We start from the raw sequence: 27,082 nt of genomic DNA, 5'->3' as shown, positions 1-27,082 counted from the left end.
TGCCAGCTCAGGGCCTCTGCTGGAATACCCCCTGCTCAGTCTTCGGGTCTGAGACACCACCTTTTCCTCTGGAAAGACAGCCCTGACCGCTCTCTCAGGACTGGGCCGAGTGACAGCTGCTCCCCTCCCTGGGGCCACCACGAGAAGGCTGCTTGTCTGTCCCTCCTGTACTTGCAGGTTCCCCGCAATACCCCAGGGCCTGGCACACAGAGGGCCCAGCCAGTGTTGTTGAACAGGTGACGGCGGCAGGCAAATGCTGCCACCATGGGTCCAGGGAAAGCCGGGCCCAGGCACGTCTCCCCCAGTCGGGCCGCGCCGGCCCTGCTCACCTCCACATCAGCGTCTGGTGCACCGTGGGCCGCAGGTGGAAGACGTGGTTGCTGACGGCCAGGTTGTGCTCCAGGCGAAAGGGCTCCAGCACCACGCCGTCCCTCACGGGGAACGTGAGCCGGAGCTCGTCATTGTGGGTGGCTGGGGCGGGGGGAGGGGGCTGATGAGCCACATGCCTCTGCCACCACGGCACAGAAATGTGGCTCCGTGGGTGGGACTCACCCACCCACGTGACAGGCACCCTTGGCTGCGCGCTCAGAGGAACACACAGGTTGGGCTGTGTGTCCTAGTACACACGAGGGAGACCATCACTTCCTCCAGTCTCCCGGGAGACCATCGACCATCCCTGTGTCCTGCTCTGCATCCCCTCCCCCAGCCTCCCGCTGCCCGGCAGGTCCTGAGGGTGTGGCTTCCGGTTCTCAAGCCCTCCTGCCTTTTCTACACGCCCATTCCCAAGAGGGAGGCCGACGCCCAGCCCTGGTGGACACGGGAGGGAGAGTGGGCACTCACCGGGGGGCGGGGGCAGAGCACTCATGTTTGGCTTGATGTCAGGCGGGAAGGGAGGCTTAACATCTTGGCTGGGGGACAGGTATGGCGGGATGCTACTCCCAGGGGTCATGGGGGGTGTGGGGTTCCCTGGAACAGGTGAGTGGGGGTAGTTTGCCACAGGAACTGGCCTGGGAGGCTGGAAGAGAAACCACACATAGGTTATGGGGTCACGGAAACAGAAGGGGCCCCGACCATGGACATACACCTCACCCAACCCAGGTCCTAGGCTGTGGCCCCTGCTCCTGAGGGAGGAGAGCCCCAGGGAAAGCACTCCCTCCTTCCCTCCCTCCCGGCTCACTCAGGGTTCTGCCCTCATTGGAAAACAGGTGGGTCTGGGAAGGGCCTTCCTACGCTCCATTAGGGGGTGCAGGGTCCCCAAGCCCATTTGACAAATGGGGACCCAAGCTCAGGGTGTCTGATGTAAACCCTGGGAGGAAAGAGCTGGGTCAAGCCCAGGCTCCACTGCCCACGTCATGACTCCAGGCCACTGCCTCCATCCCGCCCGCCCCTGGGGTCTCCAGACAGTCAGGCCTGCAGTACCGTGGGGCAGCTGGCTGCCCAGAAATCCCTCTCGCCTTCTCTTAGTCCCCACCTTGCTTTCTTCCAGGACTGGCCAGGGCCACAATCAAACTGCCCCACCCCCTGGAGCTGCGGATGCTCTGTCCAGGCCTCTGTGCCCTGGAGCAGATGAACGGGAGCGCACACCCACCCACGGGCCCTGCTAGCACGCAGACTGGGGTGGGAGTGGCACGTGGGTTACAGGTCCTGAGATGAAACCCGCACGCACCCTGTTGACGTTCCCTTGGCTGTAGTTACTGTAGCTGCTTCCCGAGAAGGTGTTGTTCTGTCCGTTAAACTGCTCTGGCTGTTGAAACAAGATGAACAACGCTGGGAGTGCAGGGCAGAAAAGCCCGCTCTCTACAGGGGTGCTGAAGAGGCCTCCAGTACTGGGGTGGGGAGCAGATGGGTATAGAGCAGGTCACCCCCTGGGGACAGCGTTTCACCTCTCTGTCCACAGTTATTAGCTTAGCAAAAGAGTTTGCAAAAATAGAAACACCCCGTGTGCTGAAGTTGGAGTGAAAATAGTAACGCTGCTTAGCAGGTGGTCACGTAGGCTGGCATAATTCCTCGGCAAACACATGTAAAGTGTTTCCTGAGAATGTGCTATATCATAATCCCAAAGGGAAAGAGAAGCTATGTGCCTGAAGATATTCACCACGGCATTACGTCACAGGTGAAAAAGCAGACAAAACCCGATGTCCAATAGAAAGGGAAGGGCAAACAGGGCACAGCTATTTCAGTGGAGTGTCAGGCAGCCATCAAAAGGGAAACCACAGAGACACTGTAGCAATAAGTAACATGCTTATGATCTCATGCCGAGTGAAAGAAACAGATTAGTTAGACATTTGCAGCCACGCCTGGCCAGTGGGCTCAGTAGACTGAGCATTGTCCCGTGGACTGAGAGGTACAGTTGGATTCCTGGTCAGGGCATGTGCCTGGATTGTGAGCGCGATCCCCAGTAGGGGGCGTGCAGGAGGCAGCCAATTGATGTTTCTCTCTAAAAAAACAATAAAAACATAATTTAAAAAAATTACAGCCATAACAACTATATAACATGCGGTGCCCACACGCATGTAGAGAAACAAGGCTTAGAGGAAATGCTAATATGTTCAGGGTGCTTTTCCTTTAAAAAATGTATTTCCTGCCCTGGCCGGTTTGGCTCAGGGGTTAGAGCGTCGGCCTGTGGTCCTGAGAGGCCCGGGTTCGGTTCCCGCTAAGGGCATGTACCTCGGTTGCAGTTTGTCCCTGGCCCTGGTCGGTCGTGCGGGTGGCAGCCACTCGATGTGTCCCTTTCACATCGATGTTTCTCTCTCTCTTCCTCTCTCTCCCTCCCACTCTGTCTGAACAAAAAATGGAAAAATGTCCTCGGGTGAGGATAAAAAAAAATAAAAATAAATAAATAAAAAATGTATTTCCTTTATTGTTAGCGTGTACTGTAAATAGTAAAAGGAGAAGGAAAACCATCATCTGAGCCCATGAGAATAGAAACCAAGAGAAGCCAGTCTGCCGTTTCATCACTTATAATGCAGAGTTCTGAGCAAAAGACACATCCAGAAATCTCTGCCTGCCCCCGGTGACTTCAGGGGACACCACGGCCTAAAAGACACCGTTGGGGTAGAGATGTGGGGTGGTGGGACTCACCTTGTAATACTGCCCCATGTTGACTGTGGGGGGCGGGTACTGCCCGGTGCTTGGCTGGCTGGGCATCCTTTGCCCGGGGTAGTTGGGTGAAGTCAGTGGCCGCGGGGGGTTGGGGGTGGGGTACTGGCCTGGCTGTGTGGGGAACTGGCTGTTTGGTCCGTACTGCTGGTTTCCATAGTTGGGCTGTGACAGCAGAGAAAGAAGCCGGGCAAAGTCAGTGTCTCAGGGCTGAGCTGCTCACCGGAATGTCAAGACTGCCCACCTCTGTCCCTGCGTTTCCCACCCACACAGTGCCCTGCCCTCCTGGAAGGGCAGGTGAGGCTGGTGATGCACAGGCAGGATATCCCATTCTGGCTCAGAGCTGTCCTTTTCGAAGCACCGTGCCCCCTGAACTTCGGGAGACCTTTAAAGCCTCTTGTTCATGCCATTATGTGAGGGCTTGAGCCTAAAGCCCCCTTTGTGCCTTCAGAAAGGTGACCCCACCCCTGCATTCTGAGGCTGAGTCTGGAGGGCACTGTCCCCCCACCCGACACTGTGCAGAACACACTGCGTTCCGTTCTGGGCCATCCATGCAGAGGCCAGGAGACCAGGCCGTGAGGGCTAAGGAAAGCCCTCTCAGGAGAGGCGCTTGAAAGAGGAGAGGAGACAGCTCCAGGGAGCAGGGCAGGGCAGGGGCACTGTCCTTGGAGATCTCCAAGGTGGCACTGTGCTCATGCTGGTCTCCGCCCTTCAGCCACCTTCCCCACCTGTAAGATCAAGTGACCCTCAGGGCCACCTGCTCAGACACCCAGGCCATTATGTCAGGGGGAGTCAGTGGTTTCTTTTCCTGTCTATTAATTGTCTCTCTTGCCCACTGGCCTCAGAGGTCCAGGAGACAGCTTTGTCCCAGTGTCTGGCAAAAAACAAGCCCTCAACAAATACTCACTCAATGAATGAAGGACGAACCTGGGGATCAAGGGCAGAGGGAGGGAGATGTCTGTGTCAGTGCTGAAGAACTAACTCAGTGCTGCGACACGGTGGCTGCTGTGTGACAGTGAGGTCCCCATCGGTCACTGCAGGTACGGCCTGCCCGCCAGGCCAGAGAAGGGGATCCTGTACGGGCCCGGGTGGCTGACTATAGCCCCCGCCCTAGGATCCAGCAATTGGAAGGTTCTATGAGTGTTTCACTGCAGGTTGAAGCTAGTCTTCCCAGACAGGGTCAAGCTGTACAGGCTGTGACCACCAGTGTCACAGTCCAGGGTCAGGCATTTTGTACTAGGTAAGCACCAGCGTTCTAGGAGGATGATTTAGTAAAAATAACCAAGAGCCTTAGGTGTGCCCTGCTGTGGCAACAGCAGCAAGCATGACACTGATGCAGCTGCTGGGTTGACATCAGGCTAATGACTGGGGGTCCACTTCCTTTTCCATGAACACCTCCTTGGGTGCCAGCAGCCCTGCTGGCTGGGCTCCAGATGCACCTGTAGCCCAGACCGTGGGGATGACAGGAGCGTGGCAGAGAAGGCTGAGAGGGCTGGGCATGGGGGTGAGGCCAACAGCTCGAGGTCTCCCGGGAACAGCCAGGAACACGGAGCCAATTTCCTCCTCTGGCCCCTCCCTGAACTGGTGGCAGCCAGGGCTTGACCCAATTCCTGGGTGTTTTCGGGGGTCCCTGATCTCCCCCTTGAGGATTCAGAACACCTCCGTCAGCGGTCAAACCACCTGCCAGCCCGAGCTGAGTGTTGAGGCCCACAGACCTCAGGGAGTTTAAGGTCCTTCGGCGTTAAACCCACCGTGGTCCAAGCTGAGGCCACAGCTCTGAGACCAAGGGGTGAAACCGGTCTGAGAACAGGCACACACGCAGAGTTCGGGGAGTGCTCAGGGAGGCCTTTATCCGGGTGAGGCACCAAGGCAGGCTTCCTGAGGGGTGCGCCCCAGCCAGGACGCTGGGCCCCAGCATCTCCTGCAGGCGCTCCAGAAAGGCCACTGCCACCAGCTCATTATCTGAGTGTTCACTAAGGACCCTGTGACACCCGCAGGGTCTTCCTTCTCTGACCCTGCATGGAGCTCCACTGTGGGTTCCCGCTCAGACCTCTTTCCTGCGAAAGCCCAGAGGGCAGGAGGTGTGGGTCTGCTTTCCTTAAACCCTCAGATCCCTTGGCTCAGCTGGCTGGGCAGCCTGAGGGGGGCACTCCCCCGAGCCACTGACCACTGAAGGCCACAGGCTGCCTGCCTTCCACTCGCTTCTCCCTGTGCCCAGCCTTCAGACACTGCCAGGGTTCGAGGTCTCCTCTTTCATTCTTGGAGGGAAGTGGGAAGCCCTTGTGTGGGCGTGAGGCCTGGGACCTATGGAGGCCTAGCTCCTGACCAAAGCGACCCAGCCTGTGTCTGCATCGACAACAGCGAACTCCAGCCGAGGCCGCGCTCTCTAAGCGCCAGCCCCTGCCAGCCAGGGCGCAGCTCTTCACGTCTGTCTCCGTGCCCCAGTCCCCCGGCAGCCCTGGGGGCAGGCTGGCGTGCGCGCTCTTCCCGATGAAGAAGCGGAGAGGCAGAGAGGGGTGGGCTCGCTCCCAGCTTCCAGCTGGGGAACGGCAGGGCTGGTCATAAACCCAGCAGCACCCGACTCTTCAGGCTCTGTCTTTTGGCCCAGGCTGTCCAAAGGGGTCCATCCATGCCTTTCCAAGGTACTTCCCACAACCCCATGTCTTCAAGCCCCAGGACCCTCCCTTCTTCCAACCAGCCTGCTGTCACTCACCTCTCCCGGATATGGCCTCTTTATGCTCTGAATGGGAAGGGACTGGGGCCGGGGGCCCGGGTAGGTCTGCTGGGGCATCCGCTGCCCATGTGTGCCAAAGGGGCTGATGCCAGGTGGCCGGGGCTGGTTCATGCCCATGGGAGGGCCGCTCATCCCCGAGGGTGTCATGCCAGCTGCCATGCTTGCGGGGTTCATGCTGCCCCCCATGGAGGCAGGCCCCCGTGGCCCGGGCTGGTTCATGAATTGGCTGTTATACGCCTGGGTGGGACCCATCTGGAAAGAGGAACAGACCTTCAACGGGAGAAGAAGAAAAAAAAGAATAAAATGCCACATGCATTGAAAGTGCAGGGAGGGAAGGGTAGGGAGATGGGGGGCTGGGGATTGGGGGCACTTTCCTGTGTGGTTGCCACTGGCGAACAGGCCCCTAGGAGCAGCCAGCCTCCTGGGCTCCCTGCTGTCCTCCGCAGGCCGCACAGGAAAGACGCCACCCGGGGGTCAGGGGGTGGGGCATGGTCACTCCAACGCACAGGCAGCATTTCCAGGGAGACAGGCAGGAAACGGGTCAGAGGTGCAGGGCGGCAGGACATGGAGGATGGAGGCGGATGAGGATGGAGGGGGAGCCCCTTTGCTAGAAGCCCTGGCCTCACCCTTGGTCTTTGGCCAATGGAGACACCCTCCATCCGGATGTGGCCCCAGTTCCCACCTCTGCCCACCAGCCCTGCTGTCCCCATCCTGCAGTCCCCACCTCCACCTCTGTCCTGCATGCCTCTGGGGACTGCCCCTCCTTACCCTCCCATCCTTCTGCAGGTCAGGAGGGCAGAGCTAGGAGCTGGGTGGAATTCAGACAGGCTGACTAGGAGAGCAATGGCCTTCAGAGGCCACCCAGGGGACAGGCTGGTGACAAGGCCACTTTAGACACTGAAACCCTTTGGTGAGGAGGGGCCCAGAGAGCAACATGGAACCTCTCTGCCCATCTGCAGACACACACTGACCTCCGACCCCCCACACTGCACCCAGCCACAGACACATGCACCTCCTAACACACGACCTCCAGGTGCTTCCAGGAAAACCCAAACGTCCTGACACCATCAGTGCCCTCAGCACACATGGCCCCACAGGGACCAACACCCCAACTCTGATATCCGGGGGGCTGTCTGCCAGGCTGGCTAGGCGAGACTGGACCAGGACTAGAGGGGCCCTTACCGGTCCATATTGGTTTATATCCTTATTCTGCGTCTCCTGCAAGGCTGCCACAGTGGCCGTGGCTGTGGCCGTGGCCGTGGCTGCCGCCGCCGCTACTGCAGCTGCTGCGGCAGCGGCTGCTGGCTGACTGAAGTCAGCAGGTGGCCTGGTGTGCGGAGGGATGCCCATGCTTGCGGGGGCATTAGGACCCCCTGGGTAACTGCGGGGGAGAGAAGGGAAGAGTTAGATATGGCTGGACTGGGCGGCAGAGGATGGGGACAGGGGTCTCCTGTGGGTTGGCAGCCATTCATGCCACCTGGTGACCACTATGCTGCGGTGTGCCTGGAGCCCTACTGGACGCAGGCCAGCGTCACTGTCACGCGCGTTAATCACTGCACCTCGTGCGCCCTGCTCAGCCCATCCTCTGGAGGAGGGCGTGGTCTCAGAGAGCCTGAGCAACACACCCAGAGCCCTGCAGAGGTGGGCGGCCGCTGGGGTGCAACTTGAGGTGTGCACGGCACCTGCGTTTAACCACCTGCTGTGCTGGTACCTAGCAGGGCTGTGGCCAGCTCTGGGAGCTGGGGAGAGGTGTGGTCGAGGAGGTCTTGGACAGAGTGGGGTGGCAAGAGGAGGACGGGGAGCCTCTGCCCCACCACATCCCTGGAGCCCTTCCTGGGGCTCCTTGCCCTTCTCTTCCTCTTGAACTGGGGGACGCTCAGCCTCTCTAACCAGCAGGGCAGGGCTGATCTCCCTGTACCCCATCTACAGCTGGTCCTGAACTCCCCTCATCCAGCTCTTTCAGTATCTTCCAACTTATAAAGACATGAGGAGAAGGGTCATTCTGAGGAGCGTGATCCTTCTGCCCCCAAGGGCCTGATGGCCGTCACAGCGCCATCTAGCTGGCTGCTGCAGTGCCAGGGAGCAGTGCCCCAGGAATGGGGCTTTCTCCCTTCAGCCGATGGGACAGCTGAGGATGTCGAGCGCCAGCCTGCTCACACCTGGGGGCCAGGAAGCAAGGTCTGCCTGGACGGAGAGGACAAGGAATGCCCGGTGCTGGAGCTCACCTGGCCCCAAAGCCCCCGCTGCCAGGGTAGTTGGGCCGGCTGTACATGCCCTGCTGGAGGTAGGGCTGCGCGGGGCCAGCCTTGGTTGAGAACTGCTGCTGCTGCCCAGCGAACTGGGGGGAGCTGAGGCCGGGGTTGCTGGTGGTCATGCCCGACGCCATGGGGTTGCCGCCTGGATTCATGGGGTTGTTGGCATTGGCCATAGGGTTCCCAAGGACCTGTGGGCAGAAAGAGTAGTTGTCACCCAAGTAAGTAACCCCAAGTGACATGGAGAGAAAAAGGAGAAATGGGGAAGGGGGGCCGAGAAAATGGAGCACAGGGGGCCAGAAAGGAAAGAGGGTAAAGGGACATAACGGTCCCAGAGTGCAGTGACAGGAGCCGCTGGGAGCAGGCAGCACAGAAGAGAACGGCAGCCAGCGGGCGCGAGGGGCGGCTGGGCCTGCGCCAGGCGGAGGTGAAGCATGGGACCTCTAAGCCCTCCTGCCGGCAAAGGGGCCCGGGTGCCCGGAGCGCTGGCCACAGAGGCTCTGGCGTCTACTCCCTGAAGGCAAAGAGAAGCCCAACGTGCCAGCAGTGCAGGGCAGCAGAGTCCTGGCTGAGGGCCCGTGGCCCCTCCAGGGCAGCGACCAGCCCTGCGCCTGCCTCCTGGCCAAGGCAGACAGAAGGTGGGGGTGGGGCACAGAGAGGAAGGAGTGGACAAAAGAGGAAGGCACGAGAGAGTGGGAGGCAGGGTTGACTAGGGGATTGCCACAAGTTTAGGATCAACGTTTTGCTGAAATCTAACCGAGGTCATTCAGGGTCAAAGACCCCAGATGACGGAACCCTGATGCATTTAACACGCATAAAGTCCTTCTGTTTATCCAACCAAAGTGAACACGGGTCAGGGAGGAAGCTGCTGCCCATCTGTGAGACGGCAGCTATTTCCCCAGACAGGCCCTAGGACGGGCAGTGCCCAGGGCAGATGCTGCCCTCCCGAGGCAAGTGAGCCCAGCCTGGGTGGAGACGTGTCCGCAGCTGGGTGTGCCCTGCACGCTGGTCTTTCCAGCTGGGCAGAGCCTGGGACAGCAAGGAGGGCTGGCATGGCCTGGTGACCGCAGGCCCCAGGGCTCGAGGGATGGTCCCACCTGGAGGGGCTATGGCTGGGGGCAGGACAGGCTCTTACCTGGCTCTGGGATGTGTTGGTCACTCCCCAAACTGTGGTGACCACGGAGAGGGAGCCGGGAGGCTGGTTGGTGTTCTGCTGCCAAGGGACAGGGTCATAGGGAAATGACCCATCACTGCAAAGGGAGACAGAGGGTGTCCTCAGGGCTGCGGAAGCTGACTCGGACAGAGTGCACCCCATCACCCCACCATGCTCTGTGGCTCCCAGCCAAGCCTCGGTGGTTCTACATCCCCAGGGCCTGGCACAGTGTCTGGTGCAGAATAGGTACACCTCAAATGGTGACAGATTGTGCAAGGGTGACCACCTCTCCTCCCCACCCCCAATACCGAAGAGGTGGCACCCCCATGGCTGTCTGTCTCACCCTCGCCTAAAATCCACAGGCTACACTACAGAGGAGGAGGAGGAGAGACCCACAGGCTCAACCTAAGCTCCTGCGTCAACCACGCTCAGATTCTAAGCAGCTCTAGAGAGAACTCTTGTCCCCCACACCAGCCATCCCTTGGAACTTCCTGGACATGTTCGGAAGGGCGCCAGTCTGAGTGCTAGCTCTTTCCCTTCCTCCAGCCCCTCATGGGGCGCTGGCTTCCCAGCCAAGCTGACTTGGCCTTTGTAAGGAGCTTCCTTCCATCCCTTTCTTCCGAACCCCGTATCACAGGTACAGGCTAACCTGCTCCCACCCCAGTCTCTTGTGCACACCCTTGCTGACCTAAGCTCCCTCCAGCACCCAAGACACTAGGCACAAAGATTTTCAATTGCTCCAGTGTTGCAAGGCAAAGTCCAAAATGACACTGCAGAATGATTTACCCTGATCCCACCCCACCCTGCCTGCTGGCATGGCTCCCACCAGTCCCAGAGCATCGAGCTGTTTCCACATCTTCCCAGTCACCTCGCTAGGCCTAGCAGTGCCCACCTTGCTTGGTGACATCTCAAACATCGGAAGCTAGGACCGAAACACAGGCCCTGCCCTGCACACAGTAAGTGCTCAATAATGGCTTCCTGTTAAATGCATGTTGCAGATGGAGGGTGAGGCCCAGCAGACCCAGGGAAGAGGACCAGGACAGCTCCAGAGAGGGCCGGTGGGGTCTCAGCCCTGGAGTGCCCGGCTGGGGCTGCCTCATCCCTCAGCCCCTCCTGCACTGACTCTCTGGGACCTTGCATTGACAGAAAATCCCAGGCAAAGTCCCAGGAAAGGTAAACAAGCATCGTGCCCACAATTGTGGTCCCACCTCAGCCCACGGCATCCCAAGGTGGGTGGGGTCTACATGGCGTCTGCTGGAGAGTAGGGGAGCAGGCTCTGGAGGGGGGCGCAGCAGGAGAGCATCTGTCTGGCTTGTGCATCACGACAGGAAGTCAGCAGAAGGCAAAGCCCTTCGCGCACACCTCAGAGGACAGGGCCTCAGGAGGGCCTGTCCCGTACCCAGGCATGGAGGGGGCCTGTCCCGTACCCAGGCATGGAGGGGGCCTATCCCGTACCCAGGCATGGAGGGGGGCTGTCCCGTACCCAGGCATGGAGGGGGGCTGTCCCGTACCCAGGCATGGAGGGGGCCTGTCCCGTACCCAGGCATGGAGGGGGCTGTTCCGTACCCAGGCATGGAGGGGGCCTGTCCCGTACCCAGGCATGGAGGGGGCCTGTCCCGTACCCAGGCATGGAGGGGGCTGTCCCGTACCCAGGCATGGAGGGGGCCTGTCCCGTACCCAGGCATGGAGGGGGCTGTCCCATACCCAGGCATGGAGGGGGGCTGTCCCGTACCCAGGCATGGAGGGGGCCTGTCCCGTACCCAGGCATGGAGGGGGCTGTCCCGTACCCAGGCATGGAGGGGGGCTGTCCCGTACCCAGGCATGGAGGGGGCCTGTCCCGTACCCAGGCATGGAGGGGGCCTGTCCCGTACCCAGGCATGGAGGGGGCCAGGGTCTGGGTCCTGCAGCACCGGCTCCTTGCCAGGCAGAGCACCTGGCAGTGTGGGTGGAGTCAGGTGGGCACCCTGCAGAGGTGCTCAGACTGGAGGGCAGGACCATGTTGCTGTGCACCATGCTTGCTCTTCCTTTGCCTGGTACCCTCCCTGCTGGGCCAGTCCTGGGCTTCCTTCTTGTCTCTGCTCGACAGTTACCTCTCTGGGGGGCCCGTCCCGACCCGGTGCAGAGCAGCCCCCCTCCACTCACTTTCCGCTAACCCTGGCTCTTTCGGTCCTGACCCTCCCTGGATCAGGGACCTGGTGCACGGTCCTGAGCATCACTGCATCCAGGGTCCTCGTCTGTAAAAATGGGCTTAAGAAGGTACCCTCCCACGATCACCACCCACTCCGAGTTTTTAAGATGCTGGTCAGGAGCAGGTCACGACATCACACCGGTGTAAGGGGAGCGGAGAGGGCTGAAGCGAAGGGATCGAGTGTGGTCACTCGGTGAGGCTGGATCTCGTCCACGAACGGACACCCTGATTTCACATCCGAGCATGAAAGCCGGGCACTCCAGGTGAGAAGCACCTGGTCACGGGGTGAGACGCATGTTTACCGGGGGTCGAGCAGGACTGAACAACACAGGTGCATCAAAGAGGAGAGTGCAGAGGGAAAGGTTTTCAGAACTGGACAGAGACAGACTCTGCCCCCTCTCATGACTTCGGGGGAAAACAGGCCCGAACAGGGGAGAGGAGCGCTCTGGGGGCACCAGCCCTCCTGCCTGCCCCCTGCTGGCTAGATAGGACCTGGGTCATCAGCTGAGGCTGAGGCTGAGGCACAAAGGTGACACAGGCAGCTCACAGTGTATCTGGGGTGCGACGGGGACCCAGAGAATGGGTGGGTGGAGAAGCACAGGAAAGTAAACAAGGAGTGTGCTCCTGGGTGTGGCTGGGCTGGAAAAACCTCTGCTTGCTCTCCCAGGAGGCCTGCAGGGACTCGGGATGCTGCGTGTTCCCAGGCAGGCCTGTTGGCTACAGTTCAGAACAACGGAGAAGGAACCCTGGACACCCTTTCTCTTGCGGGGCCTCTGCCCTAGGTGTGGTTGGACTGAACTCGGGACCCCCAGCAACGGACCCGAGCACAAGCCGAGTCTGTCCTCTCTCCCCAGGACTCAGGTCCATGAGCTCCCGTCCGTGCTGCAGGCTGCCGTCCACCTGGACACCTGGCAGGATCAGAAAGTAAAGCCCTCTGGGAACCCCCAGAGCCCCTCAGGGCCCCTACTGAGCACCCAACGGCCAGCAGCTGCTGCCTCACCACTGTAGGTGGGGAGGCCCCAGCTCACCAGGATACTTCACAGGCCCACAAACAAGCTCCAACTGCCTGCCACTCCGTGGGTGGGCCTTGTGGGCGGAAACTGGCTCCTTCCTGTTTCGCTCCCCTCTCCCCAAACTTGGTGAGAAGCAAACTTAACCAATGTTCCCAAACTGGGCATTCTGCCATCTGGCTGGCAGGTTCACCCCAGAGCCCAGGTGTACGCCTGTGTGCAAGTATGTAAGGGACATGTGTGTGTGTACACATGAGCCCTACTGGCACGCTGCTGTGCACACCTGGGGGAAGAGACGGTCATGCACACAGGGTGGTCTCGGGAACTTGCTCGGCTCCTCTTGCACCTGCAGCAGAAGCAGAAGTGGCAGCCGCACCAACAGGGCTGTGACTCATCTCCTGGGGAGACAGCTCCTGCTGTCACAGTGAAGGCTCTCGCCCCCACAGGCGTGGCAGTCTGATGCTGCTGCCCAGACCCAGATGTCACCACTGGGGGCCTGCCTGGCTCCTGGGCCCTACCCGGGTGAGAGGGGACCCAGAGTGATACAGAGAAGACCCACAGATCTGTATGTGTGTGGAGGCGGGTCCTGAGGCCCCTTTCGTCCTCTGGCAAGTCCTATTTAACCAGCAGACATGCTCAGCCCAGGCCAGCGGTCCCTGGCATTTCAGGGCTGCCTACTGGGAACTACTTCCCTCCTCTGTCCATACCTGGCTGATGTTCAGAGGGAGGTCAGAGCTCCTGGGATCTGAGAACCCCACTCCTGGTAATCCTGCCCAGCTCTGTACATCCTCGACCCAACATGACCCGGCCCCCAGCCGCCAGCTGCCCCGGCCACTGTTCGCCACAGAGGCACCTGTGCCAGAAGCCACCTGGAGCCTCACAGGTGTTCTCCTGCCAACACCGTCTAACACGGAGCCCGCTGGCTGCTTCCCCGCCTCTGTGCCTCCTTCTCAGCCTGGGACGCTTCACCTCCTCTCTGAAAAATGCCACTTATCCTTTCGAGGCTCCTCCTTCAAAGGCCACTTTCTCCAGGAAGCCCCTGCCATATCCAATGGCCTGAAGTCCACTTGTTCCTCATGCTTTTGGGGTCTGCACCAGCCCTCCTGCCGCCTTCCTGCTGCCCAGCAGCTGAGTCCTCAGGCTCCCTGAGCTTGGCAAGGTGCCTTCATACACCCACAGGATTCAGGAGCCTTCGCTAGTCAGTGACAGGGAGAAACAGCATTAAGTTTGGTTGCCGACCACCTACAGCGTGCTTGTGACCACAGGGGCACCCGCGCCCAAGAAGTAGGAGGTTCTGCTCTCCAGGAAGAGGGGCAGAGGGAAGCGAACACAGCCCCTGCTCACTCTCTGTGCACTTCAACGTCATCTGTAAAATGGGGATGGTAACGGTCCCCAGAGGTTGTCATGAGCATTAAGCAAGCTCACATGTGTGAGGCAAAATGACTGTGTCCAGCACACGTCGGCACCTTAAAACCACTGGCTGCAGTTACTGCTGCTCTTGTTATGATGTGGCTTCCACACACAAATAATGCGAAGTGGCCTTCACTTAAGAACTTTTAAAAAATATATATTTTAATATGTTTTCTTAATTGATTTTGGAAAGAGAGGAAGGGTGAGGTAGAGAGAGAAACATGGATGAGAGAGAAAGCATCACTGATCGCCTCCTGCACAACCCACACTGCAGATCAAGCTGACGCTCAACCAACTGAGCCACGCCGGCTGGGCTCACTTAAGAATCTGTTTAATCCCTGTAAGTGGGCTGAACAGAAGCATCTCTTAGGAGCTGAGGCTCATCGGATCCCGGAGTTCAAGGGCCAAAATGCCAGTGGCCTGCCCATCCTACCATCTAAGGGAGCTTAGGATCTAGTAGACAGCTGATCCCTCCCAAGACGGTACAACACAAGGAAGCACACGCTATGGAGATGACAGAAAAAGGTAGTTTCTCAGGGCTCCTTGAGGATGTAATCTCTGGGAAGCCACTCAGCATGTGGGACCGAGCCCATGTCAAGTTTGGCCTCAGAGACTAGCTGCAGAGAAAACCCAAGCGGTGCCTCACTCTGTGTTTTCAAGATGCTGGTCGTGAAACAGGAGCAGGTCATGACATCAAACTGGCATAAGGCACAAAAAGGGACCGAAACAAAGCAATCAAGTATGGTTGCTTAGTAAGGATGAATATTGTCCTTGAACTTATGTCTTGATTTCGTATCCAAGTATATGTAAGTCTGGGTCATTTGATGTAAAAAAAAACACTTTTTACATGAAATCGCTAGCTTTGGCCTGAACTCAGTATACTGGCAAATATTCAGGGGCTGACTTAACATTTGTGAAGGTAACATTCAAATGGCAGAGGAAGACTGTCGGACAGTGCTCACCTATCTGGGCTCTGAACTTAGACTCTAGGGGAGTCTTGGCTCTGCTATCGGTGATTTCCACGACATGGGACATGTTATAAGTCAGTCTCAACTTTCTCATCTGTAAAGTGGGACTAACACTCTCCTAGGATGAAAGAAATAACTTAGCCCTCCTACAAATGCAGGCAAAGTTTAGCACAGTGCCTGGCACAGTCGCTGTTCAACGGAACTTACCCTTTTCTCTCCATTTCTCCAGCCTGACTGCCAGGTAAGGACTCACATTCGCTTGACGACACAGGAGGGTGCTCAGGAGTTCTGCAACTATGCTATCCACGGGAGGGGGTCCTTATCGTTCCTACTGAACCTGTCTTCCAAGCCTCTGAGGCTCTTTCCTCAGTGTTCCTCCATCTTCCCTTTTCTAGCTAGTGAACTCCTACCTATACTTCAAAGCCCAGCCTGGATACTCCCTTTTGTGACTCTCCTAAACAGAAGCAAGGGAATTTTCCTCAGTTCCCTCAGCACATTTCTCATATATGTTAGGAAGAGCTCTTCACACTGCAGTGAGAGTAGCTGGTTCACAGGTCTGTTTGCCAGCTCCATGGGTAGTGGCCGGTGTTTGCTAAATGTGAAAAAATGAGGCAAGCCAAGGAAGAGGGAGAACTGATTCCTGGTTCCTGGGTACCTCCTGTGGCACTGTCTGCAGACCTTCAAGGGGGGAAGAATAGGAGGGCTGAGTTATTTCTCTCCTTGCACTTCTAACAGCCACTTCATTTGGGAGAAATAACGAATTCCGACTGCGGGCATTGTCAGACCCTGATGAATTTCCCCTGACCCAGCTATACCGGCCCCCTCTCTGTGCAAGGCTGTAGTGTTACAGCTAATGAAACACAAGACAGTGAGGAGCTGAAGCTCCCACCCTCTTTAATTTAGGGGAACCATTAACAGCACTCTCCATCATCACAATTACTGGGACCTGCTTCCTTTCTTCCCGCGGTGAAACTTAGGGAAGAACTTGTGCAGCTAACTGCATATTAGAGGGTTTTAAATTTTTTCAATAGGAAGGAGGAAAGGAAAAGATCCCTGCACTTTGGCAATCTGGAACCGATGGGGCAAGATGTAAGAGTCTGTCAATTCCCCTTTCATTCACTGCTTTTTTATTTTATTTTCTGGGGGCAAGAAGGGTTGATTACAAATTGAGCTTTAGGTGCAGCTGTGCAAAGAGCTAAACATGAAAGTGGCAAAGGTGGTGTGATGTGACCAAGGCAAGGAGACCCCTTCCTTGTGAGCTGACCATGAATGACCACAGAGTCGTATGCCACCAGGCTGAGGCTGGGAGAGTAGCAGCCAGGCCTGGGGACGAGCACGTAGGTTTGCTGTTTCCCACTTGCACAGATAAGGAAGCTGAGGCCCAGAGAAGTTGTGGAACTGCTCCAGAGTCACCCAGCTAGAAGACAGCAGAGCTGGCCCCAGGGCCTGTGCCCCGAACAGGGCCCGCCCAAGTTCCAGTGTAGCACCAGGGCCTGTCCGGGAGCCCCTTCTCTGGGGCCGCGCACCCCTCGCCTGGAAGAAGGGTGCCACTCTGCCTCAGAGCCCTCCCTAGCAATTTCGGGCTTTGACTGTAATCAAATTAAGAGTATAAACAAGATTTATTAGGCTTTTAATTACCTTTGCAGCACTGATTTGCATACAGACAATATGCTAATCACAAATGGTTTTTTAACCACTCATGAAGTCTGGGAGCGAAAGGCAGAACTACTTGTTGGTGTCAAGTCGGGGTCACAGTGCCGGGACTGGGAAGGGGTCCTGCTGCCTGAGTTGTCCCCTCCAGCTTCCCTGCTGCTCAGGGCCTGCGCCCACCTACGCTCCGTGGGCGAGACCAGATAGGTAGGGAAAACCCTGCTGCTCTGCCCAAGCCCGAGGGTACCCAGGATTCCTCCTGACCACCACCACCCTCAGGGATGCCTTGGGGCTGCAGTGACCTGACCCTTTCTGACGCCTCCTCCTGGTGCTGAGCGCTCCCATGGCCTTGCCTGGAGGCACAGGCCCCAAGCACAGCCTTGTGCTGGGGCGCATGGCCTGGAAAGGACGGGGCTGCAGGACCTGAGCTACAAAATCCAAGTCCTAGGGTCCCCGCAAAAGAGCCTGGGGCTTCAAGCTCTCAGGGATTCTTCTCCCTCTCCTGTTTGCTTGTCCTCAGAGCCCGCAAACAGGACCTGAGTCTTCAAACAGCCAGGCACCTCTAAGCACCAAATCTAAACATCGCAGGGTCCCCAAGCTCATCCTGGCCCACCAGCTCCTTAGTGAACAGGCTTCCAAGGAGCTTGCTTCCTCCACATCCCTGAAGACGGCTGCGGAGGATGACGTCAGTGCAGGTCCACGGACACGTGGACTTTCCAGCTGACCCGCAGTCAAGCCTGTGCTACTCAAGCTGTCCTCTGACCAGCACCTGACAGTCCGCCTGCACCCAGCCCTGACGCTGCCTCGACCTGCCCGCTCCCAGCAGCGCCTCGGAGCCCTGCTTCCCCAGTGGGCAGGGTTCGGCCCCCGAAGCACAGACGCCCTTTGTCTGTTTAACCCCAAGACTGAGTCTCATGCCTTCAGCTCGACTCAGCAAAGACCTGGCAAAGGGCTGGCATGGTCCAGGCCCACGTACTCTGCACCCCGCGTGGTCCTGGCCAAGCAGGCTGGAGACAGGTCTGTGATGGGGGCTGCAGGGCCCTGGCCCGCCATCAGGAGAGAGGCTGGAAAGGACATGAGAGGTGGGGTGACGAGGGGCAGGATGATCCCTGTGGGACGCAGATTTGGGGGCTAAAACGTCACAAGGCTAAATGCAAAGTATGTAACTCGGGATGCACTGAGCCACAGCCCCCACCCAGGGCCAGGCAGCAGTTCAGATGGAGGAGACCTGTGGCCAGGAGCCAAGGGTGGAAGGAGGAGGAAGGTGTGTTCTGCTTCTCTGAAGCAGTGATACCCTCACACCCACCCCTAAATACATGAGCGCATGTCAGCAATGCCCGAGGGTCACTAGAACAGTCGAGTGGGCAGGGACCAAGACATTAAAGGCACAGCAAAGTACCACACCTTAGGGAAAAAAAGGATTGCCCAAATGCCAACAGTAACCCCGTCTCCCCAAGAAACACCCACAAAAGGGCGGATAAGCTGGAGGTGCCCTAGGTCTGGCCAAGGGTGGGTGGTGGGCTTGCGGCTGCGCAGTGCTTCTGACGGAGCCCGGGAGCCATGTGTCGGGCCCATCCTGTCGGGACAGGGCTCGGACTCAGGAGCTCTGCGGTCTGGGCTTGGGGAGTCAACAGCCTCTGATTTGGATTACAAAGCGTGGAGCGCTCTGCTTCCGGGCAGTGCCTCGGCGGGGCGCCCGCGTCGCCTGCTGTGAGCTGTGGGCTGCAGGTGCCTGTCAGGCCGGGTGATGAGCTGAGCTGACTGCAAATGCCTCTCCTGGTCACCAGTGGGGACCCGCACGGGGGGAGCAGACAGCATGAAGGGCCCTGTGGTCCAGGGTCAGTCTACAGAGCACCAGGAGAGAGCCCCCTGCTCAGCAAGGGATTGGCAAGATAATTAACTGGGAAACATGCAGGACCTGACCACGTGCTCCTTCTGAGGCTGGTGCAGGGCGGCTGGCCGGTTCCCTGGTGCCTGGTGGCCTCTCACAAGCCTGTTCCTGTGACCCGCGCCTTCTGGTGGCCCCGCCTAACTTGGCTCCTGCATGGTGGAGCCTGGGTGGGCTCTGTCCCCATCTGGGACCAGCAGCCCTGTGACCTTCCTGAGCCCCTGCCTGCCCCCGATATCTCTGGGTTTGCCTAAGACACTGCTCAGGAAAGAGGGAGGGTGCTGGGTTCAGGACTGCTAACCTTCCACCAGAAGTCTGGACCCGAAGAGAGACAGCTCTCCCTCAAAGGGACAAAGCAGCCAGGCTGGGTAAGACCAGGGCTTCTGACCTTTGATTGATGGGGGAACAGCGCTCACCCACGAGGATTTCAACAACTGCATTTTCGAAAATGTAACATCTCTGAGGCGTGGTAGAGGCCCCACCCCTTTCTCCAGCCGAGGGGTGTTTCTAAGGAGATCTGTGACCCACCCAAGCAGCCCGGCTGGCCTGGGGCCACGCCTACTCACCTGTGCGACAGAGTGGGTTTCATGGAGCTCATGGAGTTGAGGGGGGGCTGCATGGGGAGTTTCCCGGGAGGGTCGCTCTGGCGGCTCTTCTGGTGTCGGAGCAGCAGCAGGCGGCCGAGCTCCTCGCACCAGGAGGACAGCAAGGCTGCAAGGAAGAGAGGACGATCAGGGGACCTGGGCCACCTCGCTCTCCCGTGTCAGCGACGCTGGCTTTGCTCCCCACCTGTGTGGCCCAGGAGACTCACTGAGCCTGCTCAGGAGGTCTCAGCGTCCTCCCCTGCGAAGTGGGACTAACACCCCCTGAAATCTTGGCTGTAGGAGTGGCGCTGCGGAGGGCCGATTTTAATGGCAAAGAGGGGAGTCAAGAGGGTGGAGGACGGGCAGAGATGCCAAGTGGAGACCAGGGGTGCCAGACAAAGACCCCATGCGGAGTGAGTCCAGGAGCTGCCTGCAGACTCTCAGTGCGGCCCCTCCCCTGACTCTGGACAAGCAGCTCCATGTGGCTTCTCCCCATGGATGGAGCCACAGTCACAAGGTGGAATCAAAATCCAGAGCCTTCCTGGAGCCTGTGGACAGCCCCGGGGCACCTGCAGGATTCTCCGAGACCCTCCCACAGAAGGCTGCACTGAGCACGCGTGCTCACGGCTTGCGGTCAGACCTGAGGCGGGACTGGCCCTGTGCTGCTGGGCACAGGCTGGCGAAGACAAAGGGCTTCCAGGGCACAGGGCTGCCCGGGGTGGGGTGGGGCTGACCTAGTCTCCCAAGGGCACCAAAGGCAGGAACACACGAGATCCCTCCACACCCAGGCCCAGAGAGGCCTTGAAACCCGGAGAAAAGCAGCTAATGTCACTCGCAGGAAAGTGCAGACATTCATTCCTTCATCCTTCACTGTCCCAGTGTGGCCACCAGAGGCCAAAACACCCTCAAGGTCAGCATCTCTGGTCAGTCTTTCCAAAGGCAAGAGGGGGCGGAGGACTGGGAAGGGAGTGAGGAGTCAGGAGGGCTAGGCTGTCACCAGCTTGCTGTGTGACCCCGAGGAGCTCACAGACCTTCTCTGGGCCTCTGCTGGTTTGCAGGGGCAGAGAGGTAATGACTCTTGCCCCAATCTCCTCCCATGCAGCCCCCCCAACTCCATGAGCTCCATGAAACCCACTCTGTCGCGCAGCGGAGCAGAGGGGGGAACAGCTGGAACTGTGCAGAAGCCAGAAGGGGTGACTACACCCCTGCCAATGCCCCACTCCTGCCATGAACATTTCAACCAGGCTGATCTGATAGTCCTGGAAGTAGTCTACCAGATGCGGTGGCCAGCAGCCTTATACACCCAGGACTGCTCCAGCCACTGGGCTGGATACAGAGCCCCCTCCCTCATTTCCAGGGTCTCCACCCAAAAGCTATGTAACGTCTTTCTGCGGCCTTTCCTTGAATCTGCCCTGCATGATCTAGAATGTCAGCTGTTACTCCATTCTATAGATGAGAAGACTGAGGCTCAGGCAGATGATGTCACTCGCTCACAGTAACCAGAGAGGGCCAGAAATACAGATGGTGCCCTGCCCCACACACCTGGTGACAGAGACTAATGCTGGACCAGAATGTCGAGGAGGAGCTTAAACCCTTCAGAAGGCAAAAACCAAGTGGCATGGTCTCCACCCCTCTGAATCACAGGCCTCGTCTGAATCCATCCTTTACCACGTTCAGCCAGCACTGGGGAAGGTGCCCAAATGCACATGCCCAAGAGTGACTGGGCAGGGCTGTTACTTTAAACCGCTCAGATCCTGAAGAGGGTCCCCCATCAGCAAGGCTGGGGACCCTCCGAGACCCTGCCAGGCTCCAGCTCATCAGGAGTGGGGGCAGTGGGCTCACTGAGTAGGCAGGACCAAGAGGCAGGTGCTGGGACCCGCAGAAGTACCGTGTCCATCCAGTCCTGCTGGTAGCTGCCTGGGAGAGACGTGCCCACATGCCCATGGGCAGGCTGAGGGTCCAAGGGCAAGGAAAGAGCACTGGTTCTTACAGGGAACGGGGCAGGAGGGCAAGGGTCCCACCAGGGCTGCTGGGCACATCTGCTCAGCTTGTGTGGTGCACAAAGATGCCCGACCACGTGGGGCTGAAACACAGCCTGTGCCCCTCCCAACAGTGTACTTATTTCTTGGTCCAGGCTGGGGTGCCAATGGGCTAGCTGTGTCTTAAGAGACGTGTCCTGCCCCTCTCTGTGGGGCTCACCTTGCCACCCCTGCTCAGGAAGGAGAGTGCTGGAGAGAAGACCCCCCTCCCCCCCGCATGTGTCTGCCCAGAAACCATGGCAAAACGCCCCTGGAGTGGGCGCCTAGCACACATCTGCTGCAGCTGGAGGGGAAGCAGCCTGCTCAGAGGCTGGAACAAACAAATGAGTTTCTAGATTGCTCCATTCTTCTCCCAGGCCCCTAGTTACTGCTTCTTGTGCGGGGGGCACCGGGCATCTGGAGACTCATTTGCAAGCCAAGCACGAGGCGCTGGATCACAGTGATGGAGGGACTGCTCGGCTGCCAGCACAAAGGACGGCCACAGATGGTGCGCCCGCTGCCCGCCCCGCCCTCCCAGCCCTCGCTCTTCCTGGGACCACCACGCATGCAGGAGGGATGGGGGCATCATGGGAACATTCAGAGCTTTCCTCCAATGACACAGGCCACCCCCTTGCTTGGTCAAGGACAGCCCTCGCTTTCCTATCACTATTGGAGTGTTTTTCCTTAAAGGGAATAAAATGACGGGAGACTGGTGGAGTAGCAGGGCCAAGGATGCTGTGAGCAGATGGGATGTGTGTGTTAAGTAGCCAGGGCACAACACAGATGCCAGGACACCACATGCCTACAACGAGGAGGGGCAGGACGGGGAGCGAGGCAGCAGCAGCACCCCCTGGCCTGAGCACAGAGGCCGCACTGCAGGCGGCGGCGGGAAGACGCACGGCGGACAGACGGGTCCAGTGCATGCTGTCAGCATGGCTTAAAGCAACACGGTCTGTTCAGACACAAACGCTGGTTAATACCAACACGTGGGCATCTGCAGCCGGAAAAGGAGTCTGCGTACTGTCAGAATCAGGAGGACTGCCAGACAGACAGTGGCACGCAGGGATCGCACAGCACAGAAAGACAGCCCAGTGGGCTGGGTGTCCATCCAGGTTTCTGAGCATGTCTGCAGGTGTGCCCAGACTGGCTCTCTGTATACGGCTGAGCTGAGCGCGTCTGCTCTGATGAACCGTCCTGCCTGCAAGCCCCTTTGGTCCGGTGTGTCTGCTCTGGGCACTCGGTGGGGTGGGACATGAAAAGGAACCACGGAGCACGGGCTCTGGGACTGGAGAGGAGTACCAGGCATGAAGAGTTCCGGGGTGGGAAGGCCTGGTAAGGTGTGCACAGAGCACACACAGCCATGGGAAGAAGTGCAGGGAGACACTAGCCATGCTAACCTGTGCAGGCAGGGTCAGAAGTGTCCCTCCTATTGCCTGGGGAGTCACCGAGGCCACCCTTCACCTCATGCTGTGAGGACCACTCACCCCGCCAGTCTTGAGTTCCACCACTTAGAACTGCGTGACCTCTGGCAAATTACAGAAGCTCTCTGGGCTTCAGTTTCTTGATCTGTTAAATGGGCATAATACGAATGCTCACTCCTCAGGATTACGCTGATGTTTAAATGACACTAACTCCCACAAAGTGCTTAAAACAGTGCCTGGAGCACAGTAAGCATGCAGTCCTCGGAAGCACCACACGTGGTCTCTGGAGAGCAGAGGGCACACGTGCCCACGTGCTGCTCTCTGTGGGCAGTAAAGAGCCTCATGAATGGAAGGGAGCCATCCAGGCCCCTCCAGAAGGTGTCAAGGAAGCCCTGATGGGCACCAGTGCCGTACCACCCAGGAAAGGGGGGGAGTAGCAGAGGGCAGGCTGTGGGGAGCCCGGCTAAGAGCCCTGGCTCCAGAGGGCCACAGATGGTCTTAACAGTGGTGTCCCGCCACTCTGGCTCTGAGATCCACACAGGCTGCTTCACAATTTGGAGCTCCAATGTCGCCATCTGTGAAATGGGCTTAACTGAAGCTGCCCACCTCACCGAGCGGACCTGAGCCGTGAATGACTGTTGTCAACCAACCTCAGGGGTACCCAAGAAACGGAGGGAGCATGGGCAGAGACCCAAGGACCCTGTCACCCACGGCAGCCCCAGAAAAGCAGCCCCTCAATCCCAGCCACCACTGTGCCACACAGCACCAGGGCAGCTCTGCGAGACCCGATCCCAGCTATGCCCACCACCCATGACACCTGCAGCAGCTCACCGAGCCTTCCTGTGCTTGATTCCTCATGCTTACATGGGGTGGTGGCAGCTCTGCCCCCACACAGCTGTGAGGATAAGCCCAGTTGCCGGGGGAAGCACAGGGACCGCGCCAGGCCGCACAGTGGTGCTACATGCGTGCCTGCTAAAACGACAGTCAGGCCCTGGCCGGTTCGGCTCAGTGGTTAGAGCGTCAGCCCACAGACCAGAGTACTGGATTCGGTTCCTGCTAAGGGCATGTGCCTCGGTTGCAGTTTGTCCTCGGCCCCGGTTGGGGTCATGTGGGTGGCAGCCAGTCGATGTGTCTCACATTGATGTTTCTCTCTCTCGTTCTCCCTCTTTCCCTCCCCCTCTACCTGAAGATAAATGCAAAAAAATGTCCTCAGGTGAGGATAACAAAAAAACAAAAAACGAACAAATAAGAACGACAGTCAGTGTTACTGACAGTGGCTGGTAGATGAGCGTCACCAGGACAGTTACGGGCCTTGGCATCTCTGTGCACCTCTGACGACACGGCAGGGCACAGGGACAAACACACTGGGTAGATGTGCAGCTCTGACATCCACACTCGGACCAGCTGCCCCTCCGAGCCCCCAGGGGAGCACCGAGGGCCGAGCGCGGACCACCCCGCAGCACTGTGAATGGTGGTGGGGTGGGGCAGTTCCTTAGGGTCCAGAACCGCCAAGACCCAGGCACCATCTAGAGCCCTGGCCTTTAGCAGCCAGATTCCAGAAGATGACGTCCACAGGAGCAGGAGGAGTCCTGAGGGTCAGTGGAAGGGAGGGGACCCAGGCAGAGTGAGACGTGGCGGGCTGACCTCCCATGGTCCACTGCTGGCACCTCTCTCCAGCTTACCCAAGAAGCCACGAGGACACCGAGGCTTCCACTCCAGACCTGTGTGGGCTTAAACCACGAGGGTCCTCTGCCAGCAGACGCCATGTGACGGCGCGACGTGGACGAGAGGCACACAGACAGTGGGGTGTGTGAAAGGGGGCGGTGCATCTTTAGTGAATGTGGTCCAGCAGGCGTGTCTAGGGGTCCCTGCACCACAGGGCAGCACCGATGAGGCGCCACAAACTGCTCTGGAGGAGAAGAGGCCGTGAACGCTGGGCTGGCGAATCCGAGGGGTGAGGACACCGGTCTGAAGGAGGCACCACAGGGTGGCCAAGACCCCACACTGGCGCCCCAAGAGCCTCCTGGCCACTCCCCCGGCAGCCAGCAGCCACCACAGGGTCATTTAAAGACAAGAAACAACAGCACAGATGTAACAGTGAGTGCAGGTCTCTGGACAGTGGAGCCTGGGGGAGGGGGTCTTAGGCCTGGTTCGTCTCAGATGTGCCCTCTTTGAGGACAGTGACTGGCCTGCATCGGCCTCTGTACCTGCAGCCGCTGGCGGAGCAGCCGTCCAGGATGGGCTGACCCAATGGACCAGCACAGGGCACCATGTTATCTGAGGCGCAGCGGAGGGAAGAGCCTGCTTTCTCCGTGGAACTGCCTTCTCCAGACCAGCCCTTTAGCCAGCGGGCAATGAGCAGGTAGGGGTGGAGGGGAGGCAGAGGCTGGGGTCTGAGAGCGGGAGCATCAAAGGGGCAGACAAAGCTCGCTGGGCACGTGTGACAGGCTGCCCCTCCCAGGCTGGGCTCAGGCTTGACAAGAGGCCAGAAGCCAGAGGCAGCCATCACGGCTCCGGAGAAAAGGCAGTTTTCCCCTATGGAGGTGAGCAGGGGATGTTTGCACAGCGAGGGGCCTGGAGTGTTCACTCCCCGGAGGGATGGGAGCAGCAGGGGCCATGCTGGAAGAGGGTCCAGGCCTGGTGGAAGGGCCGGACAGGAGGGTTATCAGATGTGCGGCGCCTGGGATGCCTTATGCAAATGAAACAAAAGAGTATTAAGTATCAAAAAGCATCTCAGCTGCTACAAGGCTGCTGAGCAGAGGGACTGCGGGCCGGACGAGTGTGTGAGTGGGAGGGAGGAAGGGAGGAGAGGCTTCTAAGAGCCAGAGACGGACAGGGCTCGGGGGGGACCACCTCTCCAGCATGCCTTGGGGAAAGGGGAAGGAGGGGGCAGAAAGGTGGAAAGAGGTCCCGGGGCATGCAACCAGGGTTCACTGTCAATGAAAACACTAACAATATACGTTTTCAAAAGCTTCCATACAATCTGCTTACTAAATCCATACAAGTGGCAGCAAAGCATGAAGGTCCCATTCCCAGCAGGGAGGTCTGGCCTGGGTAGTTGGAGGGCTTCACCTGGGGAGTCAGGATCGAAGAACTAGGCATCTAAGCGGGGACCCCCCCCCCCCCCCCCCGCCTAGCATAGGTGCCTGTGCCCATGTCCACTTAATACCCAGGAGCACCTCAAGCCACCTCTAGGCCAACACCCCTCCACTGTCTTGTCCTGCCCCACCCTAAGACCATCATGGCCTGGTTGTCTCTGCAGTCCGTCCCTTTGGCTTCTTTTCTGTTCCAATCACCTTCTGTAGCTGAGACTGATCTCGCCTGAATTATGACAAGCCTGTCCTATCATCTATTTCAGTCTCAAACCTGCCTCCCAACAACCCATACTCTGCAGGACAGCCAGAGGGATTCTCCCACCAGTGCGTTCTGATCACCTCTTTCCAACTGTCGCCTCAGAGGCCACCTGAGGGAAAGCTGTGTTGTTCTACAGTGAGAGCAGGAACCCCGAGGGCCACGATGGAACTTCAGGGGTTCACTTCCCCACCCCAGCACCCAGCACGACGTTCAGAACAGGCTATACAAACACATGACTAAGGGACTGAAATGGATCACAGCCAGATAACCCAATATGCAAGGGACAGGAAAGTCGGAAAGACACTGGGCACACTGTGTCTGAGACCCAGCCATCAGGGCAACACCTGCGACCTGCTGCTGTGGCCTTCAAACCTGCTAGCGGCTCCCCATTCCTTGGGGGCGGGGACTTAGCCTAGGGAGCATCAGCCCTGAAAGAAACCCTATCGTGGATGTATGCAGAGGTTGCTGCTGTCATCAAACAAAATCTAGGACCACGTCAGGTGACACCTGCATAGTGACATGCACAGCCACTGGTGAGCCACCCCCAGATGGGCATGAAAGGTAAGCCACTGACAGAAACATCACGTTCACCTACCCTGGGAGGCCAGCTGCAGCCCTGGATTTTCTCTGCTCATGGTCCGGCACGGGTGTCCATGCTAATGGTGTCTGCCCACGGGGACGGCAGGGGGCCTTCCCACAGCACCTCACCCAGGACTCCCGGGAGATGCTGCTACTTCTCCTCCTGCCTCTGGGCCCAGGCCGAACCCTCCTACCCTCCAACCTTCTTCTTTCATCTCCCAAACATGGAGTCCTGGGACCACTGACCAGGGAAGCTTGGGGGTCAGGACAGTGGGGACTCCTGACTGTGCCTGGGGACCAGGGCTCCAGACCCAGACCCATGCAGAGTAGAGGGGAGGGCAAAGAAGGGGGGGCATGAGGGTTTGAGATCACACAGGCCTGGAATTGTCTGTTGCATCGATAAAGGGAGGAGAGACAACAGGGGGACCTCTGCTTTCAGGCCTGGTGTGAGGAGCCCCAAGAGGAAGGGCCCGAGCTTTAAACCACATGTGAGAGATGGCTAGTTTCATGCTGCCAGGGTCTCACCGGAAACTTGGAAGCTACAGAACGCTGACTGCGTCCTCCTGCCTCCAGCAGGCAGGGGGACCGAGAACACAAACTCTGCAGCCAGGCTGGTTCAGACCAGCTCAGTCACCGAGCAGCTGTGTGCTTGGATGCGTTACTGAATCTCTGTGCTTTGGTTTTCCCTGTTGTAAAATGGGCATAACAGATATCACCAGGTCCTAAACTGTCATGAGGGTTAGACAAGCTAATACCCATAATATGCTAGTACAA

General features: G+C 58.5%; 1 protein-coding gene across 5 annotated transcripts in view; it reads right to left on the bottom strand.

The window, feature by feature from the left end:
* ZMIZ1 (zinc finger MIZ-type containing 1) overlaps positions 1-27,082 on the bottom strand; it is a 159,082-nt gene that overhangs the window by 14,201 nt on the left and 117,799 nt on the right. For 4 of the 5 annotated variants that reach the window (XM_036266003.1, XM_036266007.1, XM_036266004.1 and 1 more), the window contains 9 exons: positions 18,919-19,063; positions 9,221-9,335; positions 8,059-8,276; positions 7,016-7,214; positions 5,813-6,103; positions 3,082-3,264; positions 1,667-1,744; positions 841-1,015; positions 330-471 (listed from right to left, as the gene is read on the bottom strand). In XM_036266003.1, the coding sequence (XP_036121896.1) occupies positions 330-471; positions 841-1,015; positions 1,667-1,744; positions 3,082-3,264; positions 5,813-6,103; positions 7,016-7,214; positions 8,059-8,276; positions 9,221-9,335; positions 18,919-19,063 (1,546 nt within the window). The remainder of the gene's footprint in view (positions 1-329; positions 472-840; positions 1,016-1,666; positions 1,745-3,081; positions 3,265-5,812; positions 6,104-7,015; positions 7,215-8,058; positions 8,277-9,220; positions 9,336-18,918; positions 19,064-27,082) is intronic. The other variant, XM_036266006.1, reaches the window with a different exon arrangement.

The sequence above is a fragment of the Molossus molossus genome, unplaced genomic scaffold, assembly GCF_014108415.1.
Source record: "Molossus molossus isolate mMolMol1 unplaced genomic scaffold, mMolMol1.p scaffold_m16_p_17, whole genome shotgun sequence".
NCBI lineage: Eukaryota > Metazoa > Chordata > Mammalia > Chiroptera > Molossidae > Molossus > Molossus molossus.
The sequence above is the reverse complement of the archived record's forward strand: the minus strand, read 5'-3'. Positions and strand labels throughout refer to the sequence as shown.